Source organism: Bombina bombina, chromosome 8, assembly GCF_027579735.1.
Source record: "Bombina bombina isolate aBomBom1 chromosome 8, aBomBom1.pri, whole genome shotgun sequence".
Classification (NCBI taxonomy): domain Eukaryota; kingdom Metazoa; phylum Chordata; class Amphibia; order Anura; family Bombinatoridae; genus Bombina; species Bombina bombina.
In genome coordinates, this window is record NC_069506.1 from 106,585,182 (window position 1) to 106,603,218 (window position 18,037).

The window sequence follows — 18,037 nt, forward strand, 5'->3', positions numbered from 1 at the left end:
TTCACATTAGGTGATATAAAATTGTAAAAACGGACGTCTCCGTAAATAAAAACAATTTCTACAATAAAGTTGCCATCATTTGATATAAGAAAAGACTTGTAATATAAAGTTCAGTCCAAATCCGCACTTAACTTTTAAATCGGGAGTTGGTTTGTTAGCAAGGCAGGGGCTTACCCAAACGAGGTGCACAGTCAGTCTGCTCCGTGATTCGTTGTACGGCCGTAATGACGTCACTATTGGGGGCGCTGTCTTGAAAACACTTACTGATTGGTGTAAATGCGATGTTAGTAGGTTACACTGTTTCTTGGCTTCTTTTGCTCCAATATAGCGTTCAAATGAAGAGAATGATCCTGCACTTAGTGCCAAATAGCACGCAGGATAACTAATCCAAAAGTGTGGTATCAAGTGGTGTCCAGAGATGACCCGTTACAGGTCTAGTGGCAAGTTGGAAATGGCTAACAGTGTTAGCAGGTAGCTTTGGTTTATCCCAAATCCAAGGACGTAGTAGGAGTAATGTCCAGAAATGACCCGTTACGGTCTAGTGGTAAAATCAGAAATGGCTAACAGTGTTAGCAGTATGGCTCACTTTTAAATGGCAAGTGTTAGCTTAGGTGTAGTTGCAGTACATCAACGCGTTTCTCCCTCTGCAGGGCTTTTTCAAGATGACTGGTCTGCAACAGGTGTATCTTCTTTTAATGGTGTAGCTTGCTTCCCATTGGTCAAATTTTACCTGGGAGATTGAAGCTAAGGCGGTCTTTGATTTTAAGGTAGTCATATTTTTAAAGGTGGTATTGGCAACAATAGATTAAGGCAACTAATATATAAAAATATATATATATATACATACAATCTTAGGGAGATTTACAATTAGTATTCCCACTCCCTAAAAAAGGGTTTCTTAATTCAAACAAAATATTTAATAATAAGACCAAAAAGGAAAAAAGAGAGAAAAAGGAGAGAAAAAAGAGTAAAAAAGTCAGAAAAAAGAAAAGAATGCAAACAAGGGGGAGAGTCAAAAATTATATATAATAGGAGAAAATATCAATAGAACCTGCTAAATAATATGGTGTCATGTTTATTTGTGCAGACTAATTTTTAGTCAAATAAAAAAGGAGAAATGTCTAACTCAGAGTTCAGACCGGCAGGGAACAAGGTGTTGTATTTATAAATCAATTCTGCTTCTTTGATTTTTAGAGCTTTCTCTATATTGCCTCCCCTCCAGTTTTGTTTCACCTGTATTATTCCCCAATAACTCAAATCTTTGGTATTTCCTTTGTGTATTGATTTGAAATGCTTATATAGGTTGGTGTCTACCATTCCTTTCTCAATGCACAATAAATGCTCCCTGATCCTATCTCTGATCATTCGTTTGGTCTCCCCAAAATATATCAGATTGCATGTGCACCTCAAAAATGTAGATTACTCCTTTTGTGGTACATCTAATACAGTCCTTAATCGTAATTTCTTTATTTGATTTTGGGATATGTATTATTTTTCTCTTATCACTATGCTTGCAAGCCTTGCAAGAATAGCAGGGAAAAAAACCTGATATTGTCCCTCCTTGTAGATCTTTCTGTGTAAGGGTCAGTTTTTTAGTTGTTCTTGTACGTGTGCTAGGTGCAAGTAGTGTTTTGAAATTTCTAGTTTTTCTAAAAATCAGTCTTGGTTTCTGTGGGAGTGAGTCTCCAACTATAGGATCAGCTTTTAATATGGGCCAGTGTTTGTTGAGAATTTTTTCGCATAATTCTATGATCTTCATTGTATTCAGTTATGAATGGGACATTAATTATTTCAGAGTCATTATTGGTGGGTTTTTGTTTGTATGAGAGGAGGCTCTTTCTGTCTGTGTTCCTTGCTCTTACCACAGCTTTATTTATGACCTCATCATCATAGCCTCTATCTTTGAATTTATCAATCAGGGATTCTATTTGATTCTCAAAGTCTGAGATCCTGGAGCAGTTCTTCCTTACTCTTAAGCTTTGGCCCACTGGAATGTTATCTATCCATTGCTGAAGATGACAGCTTTGTGAATGAATGAAGTTGTTACAGTTTACCTCTTTGAAATGTGTTTTAGTCTCTAAATTGCTGTTTATTACCATTATTTCTAAATCTAGAAAAACTACCCTATCTTTACTATGGTTAAATGTAAAATTAAGCCCTTTGTCATTCGAATTGATATCGGAAAATAGTTTCAACAGCTCAGATTCGGACCCCTTCCATATTAATAATACGCCATCTATGTAACGTCTATAGAGCACGAGGTTCGCACCATAGTCACCCAACTGGAAGAAGGACTCTTCCCAGTTACCAACGAATAAGTTGGCGTAACTTGGTGCGAACCTCGTGCCCATAGCCGTACCCTCTATTTGTAAATAGAATTTATTGTTATACATAAAGTAATTGTTTTTTAAGATAAATGAGATACTTTTTAATAGAAATTCTTTTTGTTCTGATTTTAGTTCCACGTCTCTATCTAGATATTGTTTGATTGCTGTGACTCCTTTCTCATGATCAATTACTGTGTATAGGGACGTAATATCTCCAGTCACTAAAATAAAGTTATCCTCCCAATTAACTTGTTCTAAGATGTTAAGTACCTGAGTTGAATCTCTCAGATATGAGTCCAAACCCCTCACATATTTTTGTAGGAATGTGTCCACATATTGTGAGAGGTTAGAGGAGAGCGACCCTATGCCTGAGATAATAGGTCTCCCAGGAGGTTGGGAAAGATTCTTATGTATTTTTGGGAGGAAGTAGAATACCGGGACCCTAGGATAATTGGGGTCCAGGTATTCTACCTCTTTTTCATTTAATATTCCTACATCTCTACCTTCTCTTATCAGTTTTTAAGTAATGCAGCAAACTTATTTGTGGGGTTAAGATCAAGTTTTTTGTATGTTCTAATGTCTCCTAAAAGTCTTAGGGCCTCTGTTTCATAGTAGGTGGTATCCATTACTACAATCCCGCCGCCCTTGTCGGCGGGCTTAATGGTTACATTTTGATTCTTTTTTAAATTTTCTAGAATTAGGGTCTCTTTTTTTGTCATATTTGTTTTAAGAAATTTTGAAGGTTTGCTATTTTTCAGATCTTTTAGTACCATTTGTTCAAAGGTCTCAAGATGATTCCCTTTCGCAGAGATAGGGTTAAAGGTGGATTTTGGTTTAAGATTAGTATGACTAAATTTATCTTCTGATGAATTTGCTTTATTGGCAGAGATTCTTTCCAGAGGACCTTTCATATAGAATCTTTTCAAGGTAAGGTTTCTGATGAATTTTTTCACATGAATATGTGTATTAAATTTGTTTATCCTTACACTAGGGGCAAACGAGAGACCATAATTTAAGATCTTTGTCTCCTCATCTTGTAGTACAATGCTGCTAATATTAAAGACTCCATTTTTTGTTATCTCCCTCTTTTTGCCTCTTTTGTTGATTCCACTACCTCTTGTTCCTCTAGAGGTCTTTTTCTGTTTTTCTGTTGTGGATACTGTCCCCATACACTCATTTTGCTGTTCTCCATGAGATCTTTTGAGGTGCCCTCCCTTGGAGGGCTGTTCACTAAAAAAGGAGTGTCAATCTCCCCACGACTATTCCTTTCAATGTCAGGATCTAATGGTGAATATCTGTTTCTTACAGGTGTCTCCCACCTATCTTTGTGTTCCCAAATGGGTCTATTTGTACGATATGGTAGTTCTCTATCTGGGTAATTGTCATAATGCTCATTGGATCTATTACCCATATAATGGTTATAATAGTTGTTCCTGTTATCATATGAGTGGGTATTTCTATAATTATAATGTTCATTATTATATCCTCTGTTGTGATATGGGTGATACTGTCTCCAAGATCTATTTGTATTTCTATTCTGTTCCCTCATATCTCTATCTCTATAATTATGAGTGTTAGATCTTGAGACATGAAAATTTCTATTATCTTTCTTTTTATTGTAATTGACAGTTGTCCAATTTTCATTTGGAATGTGGGGGTCCCTGATATTATTCTCATTGTTTACATTTTCATCTGGTTTCTTAGTGTCCCTTTCTAATTTTTTCCATTTAGTTCTTAAAATATCTTTATTCAAGATGTTTAGTCTATCGATAATGTCTTTCTGTTTTTCTTTAAAAGATAGCGATTTTTTATCCTTTAATTTTTCCTTAATATCTACTATTTCTTTCTCTAAATCCACTAAAGTGTCTTTTCTAGACCTTTTTAAGATCTCCATTAGATTATTTGAAGCTTTAGATAAAACTTCTTCCCATTCTTTTTGAAAAATTTCTTTAAGGGGAAAGGCACAGGCTTTGGTTAATATTAGGCCTTTAGGGATTAGGCCTTTCCCAGTGTATTTATTTAAGAAAATTATTTCAGTTTTTTGTTTTAATTCCTTTATTAGGAGTTTCTCCAATTTAATAAGGGTGTCTTCTAGGCTTTCATATTCTAGATCTGTGTTATCAGTCTCTTCTTTGTGGTCATATAATTCTTTGTGTAAGTGATCTCTAAATGCAAAGATATCCTCCATATTAGGGGAGTTGGGCATCTGTGAGTGAAAAATTATAAGTGAGAAAATAAGGGTGAAAATCTATGTATATATCCTTGAAATCGAGTGAATATACGTATCGTAATGTGATATATCTATAATAGTGAACAAATATAGCAGTGATTCAGTAACAATAATAAAGCTGCAATGTGCCAATTATTTTCAAAGTAACAATAATAAAGCTGCAATGTGCCAATTATTTTCAAAGTATAAATTCACAGGTGTGTTTGAGTACAAGAGTATTTTTTATAGGAAAAGGTCAGATATAAAAAGGTCAGATATAGAAACAACCGCTGCTCAATAGAAGGGACACAAGAGCAAATAGTATGAGAATAGTACTAGAGAGCGCAGGAAGATACACCAAACTCCTAAAAATACCTATGGGTCCCCAACTAGGTAGCAGAAATGAACATATGAGTGAAAAAATAGATAGGAGCGCTAAAAGCTAAAGGTGCTAAATGTATTGATGTGATATTTATTAGAAAAAGAAATAAACAAATTAGATGTATGTCTAAAGAAACATAGATTTATTCACATTAGGTGATATAAAATTGTAAAAACGGACGTCTCCGTAAATAAAAACAATTTCTACAATAAAGTTGCCATCATTTGATATAAGAAAAGACTTGTAATATAAAGTTCAGTCCAAATCCGCACTTAACTTTTAAATCGGGAGTTGGTTTGTTAGCAAGGCAGGGGCTTACCCAAACGAGTGCACAGTCAGTCTGCTCCGTGATTCGTTGTACGGCCGTAATGACGTCACTATTGGGGGCGCTGTCTTGAAAACACTTACTGATTGGTGTAAATGCGATGTTAGTAGGTTACACTGTTTCTTGGCTTCTTTTGCTCCAATATAGCGTTCAAATGAAGAGAATGATCCTGCACTTAGTGCCAAATTACTCCTACTACGTCCTTGGATTTGGGATAAACCAAAGCTACCTGCTAACACTGTTAGCCATTTCCAACTTGCCACTAGACCTGTAACGGGTCATCTCTGGACACCACTTGATACAACACTTTTGGATTAGTTATCCTGCGTGCTATTTGGCACTAAGTGCAGGATAATTCTCTTCATTTGAACGCTATATTGGAGCAAAAGAAGCCAAGAAACAGTGTAACCTACTAACATCGCATTTACACCAATCAGTAAGTGTTTTCAAGACAGCGCCCCCAATAGTGACGTCATTACGGCCGTACAACGAATCACGGAGCAGACTGACTGTGCACTCGTTTGGGTAAGCCCCTGCCTTGCTAACAAACCAACTCCCGATTTAAAAGTTAAGTGCGGATTTGGACTGAACTTTATATTACAAGTCTTTTCTTATATCAAATGATGGCAACTTTATTGTAGAAATTGTTTTTATTTACGGAGACGTCCGTTTTTACAATTTTATATCACCTAATGTGAATAAATCTATGTTTCTTTAGACATACATCTAATTTGTTTATTTCTTTTTCTAATAAATATCACATCAATACATTTAGCACCTTTAGCTTTTAGCGCTCCTATCTATTTTTTCACTCATCTGTGTTTAATCCTGTTGCTCCTCCATGGAGCGTTAATATTGTTGTTAAGTTCTTCAACAGACTCAGTTTGAACCTATGCACTCTTTTGATATTAAGTCGTTATCTTGGAGTGCATTTTTTCCTCCTCGCTATTTCTTCTGCTGGCAGAGTTTTCCGAGCTTTGGGCTCTGCAGTGTGATTCCACTTACCTTATTTTCATATGGATGAGACGGTCCTTTGTACTAAGTTGGGATTTTTCCTAAGGTTGTGTCGGATCGCAACATCTCTCAGGAAATAGTTTTTCCTTCTTTTTGTCCTAATCCTTCTTTTAGAAGCAACGCCTTTTGCATAACTTGGATGTTGTGCGTGCTCTAAATTTATCTACAAGCCTCTAAAGATTTTCGGCATTCTACTGCCCTGTTTGCCGTTTTCTCTGGTAAGCATAAGGGTCAGAAGGCCACTTCTTCTACTCTTTCTCTCTGTTTGAGAAGTGTTTTCCGGTTAGCTGGTTGAGAAGTGTTTTTCGGTTTGCTAGACATCAGCCTCCTGAGAAAATACGGCTCATTCCATTAGGGCTGTCTCTTATTTCTGGGTTTTCGAAAATGAAGCTTCTGTGGAGCAAATCTGCAAGGCGGCCACTTGGTCCTCTTTTGCATTCCTTTTCAAAATCTTCAAATTTGATTATTTGACTAGGCTGAGGCTTCCTTTGGGAGACTAGTTCTTTAAGCAGTGGTGCCTTCTGTTTAGGTTCACCTGTCTTGTTCTCCCTCCCTTCCATTCTGTGTCTTCTAGCATGGGTATTGGTTTCCACTAGTGGACTCTCCATGCCAATGGGAAAGAAACAAATTTATCAAATAAGCATACATTTTGTTTTTTAGATTCGTCTATATAACTTGCTTGTCTGGCACTGCAGTACAGCACGTGATGTGATTGGATGCAGCACTGAAGAAGACTTATCTTTTGAACCACGCCTAAAAAAATACCAACTAGTAAATGAAAGTTGCAATAAAATCTAACATTTTATAAATTACTACTTTTAAAATATCAGAGTTTACCATCACTTTTAATTTTAAAGAGACAGTCTAGTAAAAAATAAACTTTTATGATTCAGATAGGACATGTCCAATTTACTTTTATCATCAATTTTGCTTTGCTCTCTTGGTCTTTTTAGTTGACAGTTAAACCTAGGTAGGCTCATATGCTAATTTCTTAGCCCTTGAAGGCCGCCTCTTATCTGAATGCATTTTAAAAAAAAATAGCAACTAGAGAGCGTTCATGTGTGCCATATATTTAACAATGTGCTCACACCCGTGGAGTTTTCTAGCAGTCAGCACTGATTGGCTAAAATGCAAGTCTGATAAAGGGGCAGTCTGCCGAGGCTTTGATGGAAGGCAATCACAGAAGTAAAACATGTATTAAAATAACTGTGTTGGTTACACAAAATTGGGGAATGGGAAATTAAGGGATTATCTATCTATGCAGTGTTCTGGGATGTGAAAGAGAGACTCCTACGTTTCAATGCAAACCTAAAAATTTTGCGTGATTTCTCTCCATGCAGATGAGGTTTTTTTTTATCAGGCCTTATGTGTTTAACCCTTGTCCCTACCCCTCCCAGAAGTGCATTGCTTTCAACAAAGGACACCAAGAGAACAATGTACATTTGATAATAGAAGAAAACAGAAACATTTATTACAACTGCATGGTCTATCTGAACCAGAAGAGTTTAATTTTGGCTTTCACATACCTTTAAAGGGCCTTATAGTGAAAAAATATACGTGTTCTATTTCTAGAGCATGCAATATTAGCAATATTGACACTGCAACTCTGTGTTTAACCCACGCAACGTGACTAATCACATAGTTAAAGTGCTGTTTGGAAATTCAAAGAACTGCTTGTACCAGGAAACTGTTGGCGACCCATTCAGCGATCCCACCGACATTTTCCATTAGGGACCAGCTGTTCTCGGGTTAAACCCTATGTGTTTTTTTTTGTTTTATTAAACACAAATAGGTAGCAGGGTTGCTAATACTAAAATGACATGCCCTAACAAATAATATCATGTCATTTTTCTACTTTAATGGCCCTTTAATCTGAGCACCCTCCACAACAACTACATAATAACTGAAGCATATTTCACATTTTTAAAAGCTTCTGGCCAGAGCTCTCCATTAATTTGTGGACAGGCAGTGGGTGGGATGGGCGGATGGGTGATGTTACAGGTGGTCTGTGGATATGTCCGTTAGGTCCACTGCCATGTATAGGCAGGGCTTGGCCACTCCCTTAAAATGGGGACACCAAGTGACTGTGGGCAGGACATACAAAACATCTAAAATAAAAAGAGATGTTTTGGATAGATAAGCTAGAGACCTTGAGCCCTATAGGCTTAAATAAAGATTTTGATCTATCAATATTTTTATGAAATTAAAAATGAAAATGAATGTTAAACACATAAATATTTTGCATAGGCATATAATGATTCTGAATTATCAAAATGTTTAACACATAGACACAATTTTGTATCTAATGTTGATTTGTATTATTAGATTTTTGTATATGTATTAGATGTTGTATATTGCTTGGAGAGGGTAGTATTTGTAAATACCAATTTTTGTATTTCTATTTTATATGCATTATATGTATAAGATGGATGGGTTTCTTTTAATGAATACTAGTAATTAGCCTCACTATATTATTACACAGGTGTGTTGTGAAAATGGGGGTGTGGCTTTGATACCTACCCCTATTTATGAACATTGTATTCTCATTATGTGTACAGACATGATTAAGGACTGAGGACCGAAACGTTCTTCCATTTGTGCACCTTGGTGTCTTAATAAATTCTGCATTATCTTATACCTTGGAAGTGGTGAGTGCTGCTGTCTTTTTGACTTTTGTATCAGTATTTGGAACTTGGTGTGGAGCCCCTAACAGAATGGCACCCTTTATTTGCCTGTGGTGCTGTTCCTATCTTGACTGTGGCAGGTCATACATCCCAACCCTGTGATAATCCCACTGGATTGGGGGGGGGGTGATTTGGAGGTACCAGAATTTGCTTTTCAATAAAATAAAGCCATTATAAACATTATATATCAGCAATCACCTCTCCGGTTAACAAAAAGATAATCTCCAGGGTGTGATTCAAGATTCTTTCAGACATTATCTTTTCATCCTTGTTCATCTCTTTCACCATCAGTGAATTCATCAAATGCTGCAAGACTGAAACCTGCAAGGATGGGACAGACGTACAAGTAAATGACACAAAAGAATATTCTGCTGCACAGTTTCAGGTAATTATAGAAGTGTGTGCGGTTAGTAATAGATACTACATTTAGCCACTAAAAAGAGAGTATATGTCCCATAATAAACTAAATACAAACCAAAAAAAAAAAATCATACAAAACCATTGGTAAAATAATAGTAATAAAAATCAGACCATCTTAAGAAAGAGACATTGAACTCAAACTATAATTACTCTAAAATAAAAACATTTTGCAATCTATTTTCAGTACCAAGTTTGCAACTTTTTTCTAGTAATTTAATTTTGTTTTTAAACTGCACCAAGTGTTTTATGAATATGAGCCTTATGAGCAAAACTTCGCCCTTTGGAATTCTCTAGAAAAAGGTTCTGTCCCTGCAAGTTGGGGAGAGCACATAAAAAATTAAGCCGATGCACATCAGATTACTTCGCTTTCAGCATATAGTATCTTACTATCGCCCCCAGAGGCAGAAGTTTTCTTCACTTTCTGCGATGAGAATTTTTTTTTGTGAAAATCTTTCTGCAGGTCATTATTAAATAAATTAAATTTTAAATTAGGCAGTTACACTAAGGCACCAGTTCAATGTGTTGGGTAATTAAAGAATAAAGCACTTTTTAATAATATAGTGCAGTAGTTGAAAATTGCATTGACGATTAGCTGCAAACAAACAAAAAAAAAAAGATATTGTAAAATGAATAAATTGGTTTCCTTTTCTCTTTGTCTAACATAGCAATGTAGCAATAAAAAAAGATGCAATGCTCATACGAACATCTTACATTCAGAACAAACAGCTTTGCAGATTGGGAAAAGCTAGGAGCGGGTTTGAAAAAAAAAAAATCTGCTTTGCAGGGCTACTGCATATTTGACTTTTCACTTCGAAAAGCACTTTGCTCTGGATGAACTGTGTTATGGAAAACTTACATTGTGCAGCCAGAGCACAGCTCTGTTTGAAGAGAACTGTCAGTGCTACAAAATTAAAGTGCTAATAGTTCCTGCATGTGTCCTGTTCTGTTTTCTTTCTGCAGACATGCTGCATTTTCTGCGATGACATCTCAGATCACTGTATGTTCTGCCTTGGGCCTATCGCCTCTATTGTCATATACATGTGTTTTTCTAGGAGGGTAAAGGGACATGAGAATACAATTTTAAAAATGTTTCCAACTGACTTCTATTCTTAAATTTACCTTGTTCTCTTGTTATTCTTTGTTGAAGAGATATCTAGATAGGTAGCGTGCACGTCTGGAGCGCTACATGACAGGAAATAGTGCTGCCATCTAGTGCTCTTGCTAATGTATAACCTTGTTGCAAAACTGCTGCAATATAGTAATGCAGACACGTGCACACTCCTGAGCATAACGTCCTGCTTTTCAACAAAGGATAACAAGAAAATGAAGAAAATTTGATAATAGAAGTAAATTGGAAAGTTGTTTAAAATTGCATGTTCTATCTGAATCATGAAAGAAAAATTTGGAGTTTTATGTCCTTTTAATAAGTGTTTTGAGTATTCATTTTGGAATGGAACACACATTATCAGAGTCCTTAGAACTAGAGGAATACTATTATATCAAGAATAAGTATATTGAAATTTATGCTGATAAGTTACATACCTGGGAAAAATATACTAAAGAAAGAAATAATTCTCCCATGCCAGATTCTCTACCTCTTGGAAGGGAAGTAAATGTAATGAAACTAATAGTTTAGGGGCTCTTAATTTACAGGAGTAAGGGCAGGTTAAATCAGTTAGTTAGTTTTGTTTTACTTTATTTATTTAATATTATACCACCATATCTGATTATATTAATGGGTACATTTTTTGTAGATTGTCTTTTGACTCTGGATATGGTCTATGTTAGATTTTTTTTTTTATTATTGTTGTAATTATAAAAGCGAACTGACTTTTGTATGGCTTCATGGAAGGAGCTGCGACTCTGAATCTTGTACACTTTCTTTGTTATACGAATAAAAGTAGTTTTTTTTAAATTTTATATATATATATATATATAAATCAATGTAAATATTTGCATAGGAAATTAGCACATCTAGGCGAGAATCCCCACTTGCATTCCCCCAGAAATACCTCATATACAATGTTACCAATGCACAAGAGAATTCTGAATTGTGCATTGGTAACATTGTATATGAGGTATTTCTGGGGAAAAGCAAGCGGGGATTCTTGCCTAGATGTGCTAATTTCCTATGCAAATATTTACATTGATTTAATTTTGAGACATGGAGGATTTTAATTTCAGTTTTTTTATCTCCCCCCATAATTTTAATGAAATATATATATATACAAGAAGAAACCCCTTTATCCAAACTGCTTGGGACCAGAAAAGGTTTTGGTTTCAGAAATGTTTTGATTTTAGAATATTTGCATCTGTAAAATAGGACAGTTTGAAGAGGGGATGGATCTTATGTAATTTAGGCAATGTTTACAGCTTATACATGCAACCTAAAGGTAGTTTTATATCATGTTTAATAGTTTTGTATAAATAGTACCCTCAGAAAGATAATATAGTACTGTAGGTAATAGGGTAATATGTGTTGTTTTAAATAAATATAAACTACTATTTGCATTTTAGAACATGAAACCCAAACTAAAGGCACAGACAGAGAATGTGACTTACAGACAGAAAAATAGTAATTTTGTCTGTAGGCTTTTTCAGAAATTTGACACAATTGATACCAATTTGTTTTCAAGAAATATTAACAAGATATGCAGATGGGCAATGTTTAGAGAATACACCTCCCCTGTTCAGGCCACTATTGGAGGTGATAAAACTCATTTTATAATAAGGAAAATAATACACTTTGAATTTGATATTATAAATACAAATTTCAAAAAGTTTTTTTTGCATGTGCCGTGTAGTTGTATTACAATTTCTACTGTGCAGCACCATAAGAGGACATTAAACGATAAACACATTTTATGCAGCTACCTCTAATTATGAGTGCTGCTATTTTAGAACCTAGGTTACACGGCAGGATATTTGCTGCACATGTGCAAACACATTAAACTTGAGATAAAACTAGATTTAAATATGGTGGCACCCATGAATGGTGGGAGGCGGAGAATAACCTCAATAGTATGCTTATGAGATGTATTTAATTTTTATTGTCCTTTTAATAACTTATTTTCCTGTGTAATTTCAATATAAATTTTAATCTTTACATTAAATAAAAAAATTTCAGAACAATTTCATTATGCTTTTTAATGCAATAAAAATATGCAGTAAAAATTGTATTGTTTACTTTCAATATCTTATTTATTTGTTTTATATGATTTAAAAAATATGGGTTTTGTGAGCCCTATTGTACAGTTTGCATCATCTTCACATACTTAAAGGGACACTATACCCAAACATTTTCTTTCATGATTAAGGTAGAGAATACAATTTTAAACAACATTCCAATTTACTTCTATTACCTAATTTGCTTCATTCTTTAGATATACTTTAATGAAGAAATAGCAATGGACACGGTGAACCAATCACAGGAGGCATCTATGTGCAGCTACCAATCAGCAGCTACTAAGCATATCTAGATATGCTTTTTAGCAAAGAATATCAAGAGAATGAAGCAAAATAGAGAATAGAAGTAAATTAGAAAGTTGTTTATAATTGTATGCTCTTTCTAAATCATGAAAGAAAAATATTGGGTTTCATGTCCCTTTAAAGGGAAAGTCAAAATTAAACTTGAATGATTCAGATAGAACATGTATTTTTAAGTCACTTTTAAATTCACTTCTATTTTCAAATGTGCTTCCTTGTCTTGGTATCCTTTGTTGAAAAAAAATATGCAGATATCCTAAGAAAATCTTGGTTTCCTGTCCCTTTAAACCTTAAAACACACCTTTACGAGGCACTCTGTTCTCAAGGTAAAACTGCTTTTAGAAAATTCCCAAAAGGCGCTTCATTAGTACTGTCACAAGCCCAGAAAGCATTAGATCATTGTGCACAATGATACTTGCACTTCTCACCTCGCCAGACAGCAGGTAGATGATCTCCAGGGCTCGAGTTAAGATTTTGTCAGTTGCCTTTTTTCCCTTATCGATTTTCATCATCAGTGAATTGGTCAAGCTGCTGAAAGATCTGGGTCTACATGAAAGGGAAATCAATTCAGAACTATGAGAATGTGGATTGCGGGCATGGCTTGTAGTATTATTATATTGTGAGGGGAAAAAAGGTAAATTTAAATATTAAAATATAAAGAGATTTATTTATAGATTGCACAGGCCTAGATTACAAGTTGCAGGCTAACGTTTGTGCGCGAGCAATATCGAGTTTTTGTGCGCGTATTACAAGTTGAAAGAGCACAATCACATTTTATACTCATCGGGTTAGCGCAAAATTTTAGCCAATATTAGGCTAAATTTAAAACGTGACAAAACAATTAGCAGTATTCACATAAATACACAAACAATATTAAAATAAAATGTCCAAAAAAGGTGCATACATCTGTAAAGGATATAGTTCTGATGATGATAAGCTTTGGAGGATCCAAGTAATTCCAAGCTGTATGTCCAGGGGGAGATATGTCAAGGAAAATGAGAGAGAAGCAATAGTGCACTCTGTATATATATATTAGGAACTTCAAATTCAAGTCAGGTACTTACACTAATTAGAGCTATAACTCAGCTCTAAGTTTGATTACAAGTAGGTATTAGCCCCTATGCTTCCCAGGCAAGACAGGAACCGATCTTGGTCAAAATAGTAAAATACAGCTTTATTAAAATATACAGGACTAAGACTAGACACCGTTACAAATAAACAAATGCACAGAGAGATTGCAGAGTATTTAACAGTTATATTGGTTTTATATATTTATATAATCTATATAATGTTTTCAAGTATAATTATGCTTAAACTATAACTTCTGCCCTCTTTTGGGGTTTTTTTCCTTAATTTCAGCTGACCATAATAGTATCTCTGTGGAAAACGCTCCTTTAATTTGTCCATTTTTAAGGTTCTTCCAGCTCCTTTAACATTCCCTTTATGTGATTGTCATTGAAACAATTTTCTGGTAAGTTTCACTATTTTGCTGTCTTTTCACAGGGATTCTGATGTTACGGTCCTATACATTCACACTTTTTTCATTTTGCTTGAAGTGCTTTAGTTCCCTTTATAGGTGCAAAAAAGACTTCTAGTTTATATTATGCTTATTTCCGTTGAGATCCACATTTGTTTTGTGGTTTCTTCTCTCATGGATTATTATAGCACACAAGGAGGCCTATTTATCAAAGGTCTTACGGACCTGATCCGACAGTGTGGATCAGGTCCGCAAGACCTCGCTGAATGCGGAGAGCAAGTGCTTCCAATGGCTGCAACAGCTCCTGTCTCTTGCTTTGAATGTCCCAGAATCGATACCCCTCGGGACTGCCAAAGTCAACTTTATCCTCAAATGCTTCCTATAATAAGCCAGGGCCACCAAAGTCATCACCTTCCAGGGAATAGTGCATTTCTGCCCTCGACTGCCACCGGTCTGCAAACCAATATAACGCTCTGTACCGATCTTTGAGCTTGACCTCTCTTTGCACCAGACACTTCAGTTCGGCTATCCCTTCACCTGTGGGTTGTCCTCTCAGTTCGCAGAGCCGCAAGATTACCTGGTCCCCGAAGCGCTGTTCTGGAGAGGGCAGGACTTTGCCTCTGCAGCCATACCAATTCTTCAGTGCATCTTCCCACATCTCTAGCCGAATCAGGGCTCTCCATTCCAGGCACATCTCCTCTGGAAGTGGCCCTCCTAAAACAGCAAGGGCGACATTGACTTGCCTCTCGAAGTCCCATATCGGAACTTCCCATTTAGAGGTATCTGATCCCAGCATCTCAGTTGTCCGAATATTCTGATACCTGGTGATCTGCTTCACCACCTCGGCGTTCGTTACCCGGACTGCTGCTTTGGATGGGTTGACTCCGTAGATTGACAAACTTCTCCGCACTCTGCTGTGGAATTTTTCCTCTGCATCATCTATAATCGTCTGGCTGCCATTGGCACATCTTGGTAGTGCTGCTTAGGGACTGATAGCTAGGCAGCACATCCCTCCAACCCAACTTGTCCTGTGCAGAAACAGGTTCATCAAGGTGGGTCAGCACTTGCTGCAATCGCCATAGGAGCTGCACTTCCATAGCTGCGGGTGACAGTGCCGCTACTCCTCTGTCAGCAGGACAAGAAATCATTTCCAGTGCTTGCAACCAAATGTGACGGACCGCCTGGTACCCCGAATGAGTACCTCCGTCAGAACACTTCCCTTGTCCTGGACATCCCTTTATCCAGAGCAATAGCTCCTGGTATCTCCATTTGACCGTAGTCTAAAGTTATGGAGGGGAACAGAACGGAGGCAACACTCAGTGGTCTGAACACAAAAAAAACGAACACTTTATTTAAGAGCAGCACACATATTCATACACCCTGGCATTCCAGAGTCACAGACCTTCAGGTTACAGAGGGAATTGGTTAAACAGTAAAGCAAACATATGAACAATACATCAAACCTCTAACAATTGTCTATTCACAGGTAAAACAGATTAACATATCAAGTTAATTAACTGGGGAGGAAAGTTTACTCAGACAATCTGATTTTGGGCAGTCTAGTTAACACAGGAACACAATCAGTTTACCCAGACAGACTCCTGAAACACAATCAGATCAGAAACATAAATAAAATACATCTTATTACAAAATATAAAAACAGCTCTTATTAACTATTAAGTCCTTTATAGAGTCACAATTGCTCCCAAAATGGGCACTCACACCCTGTACCAATCCTGTATTTATGGATACAGGGTGACATGGACATAAGACAGAGTTATGAAAGTACATGGGGTGTCCAGCATATAAAATTCCACATTTCCATGCAGTCTCTGGGTATCCTTAAGCCCATGTACCTCCTGCCCAAAGAATGTTCCATAACCGGCCCTCAGATCTTGGTGACTCACATCACTATATATATATATATATATATATATATAAAAATGTGTACCCGTTCTAAGAGGTTATACTGTCCTAAGTAATAGGATAGTAATAGGATTCCTGAACTTAAAATACTCTCAGGTTTCCCAGTGCACAGAGTCCAAAAATAAATTTATGTAAAAGTATGAAGAATAAGATTAGATGGACTAATCCAGCACCAACTTATTAAAGAACAAGCGTTAAAGTGCTATATTGTTGTACATAAATTCACGAGGAGCCCCGAAATTCTCAGCAAAATAAACATATTGTTTATTATTGATAAACACAAATAATGCAGAATGACCTGCCATTCCAAAAGGAAAAGAAAAATAATAAAGTTAACAAAAATGTGAGCAATCCTAAATAATAGATTGATAATAAGCCCTTAATAAACATATACTGGAATGTAAGTCCAGAATTATGCCACCTTGATGCAAATGGATGGTAAATCCACAAAGATATATTTGTAGTGAAGTGAACTATATCCAGTCGATATCCACATAAGTGTATAAATAAGTCATTTGTCGACACAGCATAAGCACATGTTGGTCATTTGTGCAATGATAATCCCAGATTAATGTAAGCAAGCAAACAGAGCCAAAGCGTATATTAGCAGTCCTGCGTCAGGTGTTAGTAAATAACATGGAAAAAAGTAAATCCTCCCGGAGTGCATATATTAAGACCGGGTTAGAAAAGGCACATAATAGCCCACAGCTCACCGGACCATATATATGTTTAGATACAGTTCCACGGTCCTCCCAGAGCTGCCCCTCCATTTTAGCATTCACTTGCAAAATTCACCTCTTATTCGGCTTTATACCCAGCTCACCGTTACTTGCACAGCGTTTTCAGACGCTGGACTTTAACACTCTGTGGAAACTTCAGTGTGCATCAAAGAGAGCGTGGCTCTGTTATCATCTACAGACTGGCGTGGCACGCCACCTTACAAGCAGGGGCGTGACTTCAATGCTACGCGCGTTTCACCCTTCTCATTTGTCTAGGGCTTTCTCAAGCGTCAAACTTTACTAACAATGTAGACAACCTTTATACCCTCCTTAAAATGGGCTTGGTGAAATAAACCAATAGGATTGCTCAACTGCTCACAATTGTCATCATACATATACACAGTATAACAAATTAGTAACTATATACAGGTAAATTCATACACATCTTAAATATCATAAGGTTACATAGTAGAGAGAGAGAGTGGGATCATCATACACACAAACTATATTCAGTGTACTTTAAAGCAAGTGATACCCTTAATATGCTTTTATTTTTGCAAATAAAAAAACATATAACAATGAATAAATACCAGTTTCAGCAAAACCGCTCAATTTTAACAGGTTATACCATAGACACCAAACTGACCCTAATCCCTTACATATATACAACCTGATCAAGGGGAAATTCATAGATATATTTGTTTACATTGCATTAAAGGCACAGTAAAGTCACAAAAAATCTTTCATGATTTAAATATGGCATGTAATTTTAAACAACTTTCCAATTTACTTTTATTACCAATTTTGCTTTGTTCTCTTGGTATTCTTAGTTGAAAGCTAAATCTAGGAGGTTCATGTGCTAATTTCTTAGACCTTGGACACTGCCTCTAATCGGAAAGCATTTTGACAGTTTTTCACCACTAGAGGGCGTTAGTTCATGTGTTTCATATAGATAACATTGAGCTCCGGCACGTGAAGCTCCTAAGAGCACTGATTGGCTAAAAATGCATGTCTGTCAAAAGAACTGAAATAAGGGGGCAGTTTGCAGAGGCATAGATACAAGGTAAT

The 18,037-nt window shown here is 36.2% G+C and overlaps 1 protein-coding gene across 1 annotated transcript in view; it reads right to left on the bottom strand.

The window, feature by feature from the left end:
- Positions 1 to 13,385, bottom strand: part of LOC128638503 (oocyte zinc finger protein XlCOF7.1-like) — an 81,782-nt gene extending 68,397 nt beyond the window's left edge. Inside the window, exons 1-2 of the mRNA XM_053690492.1 lie at positions 13,276 to 13,385; positions 9,140 to 9,262 (exon numbers count right to left, since the gene is read on the bottom strand). Of these exons, the coding sequence (XP_053546467.1) occupies positions 9,140 to 9,262; positions 13,276 to 13,359 (207 nt within the window). The 5' untranslated portion in view covers positions 13,360 to 13,385. The remainder of the gene's footprint in view (positions 1 to 9,139; positions 9,263 to 13,275) is intronic.
- Positions 13,386 to 18,037: the final 4,652 nt, after the last annotated feature.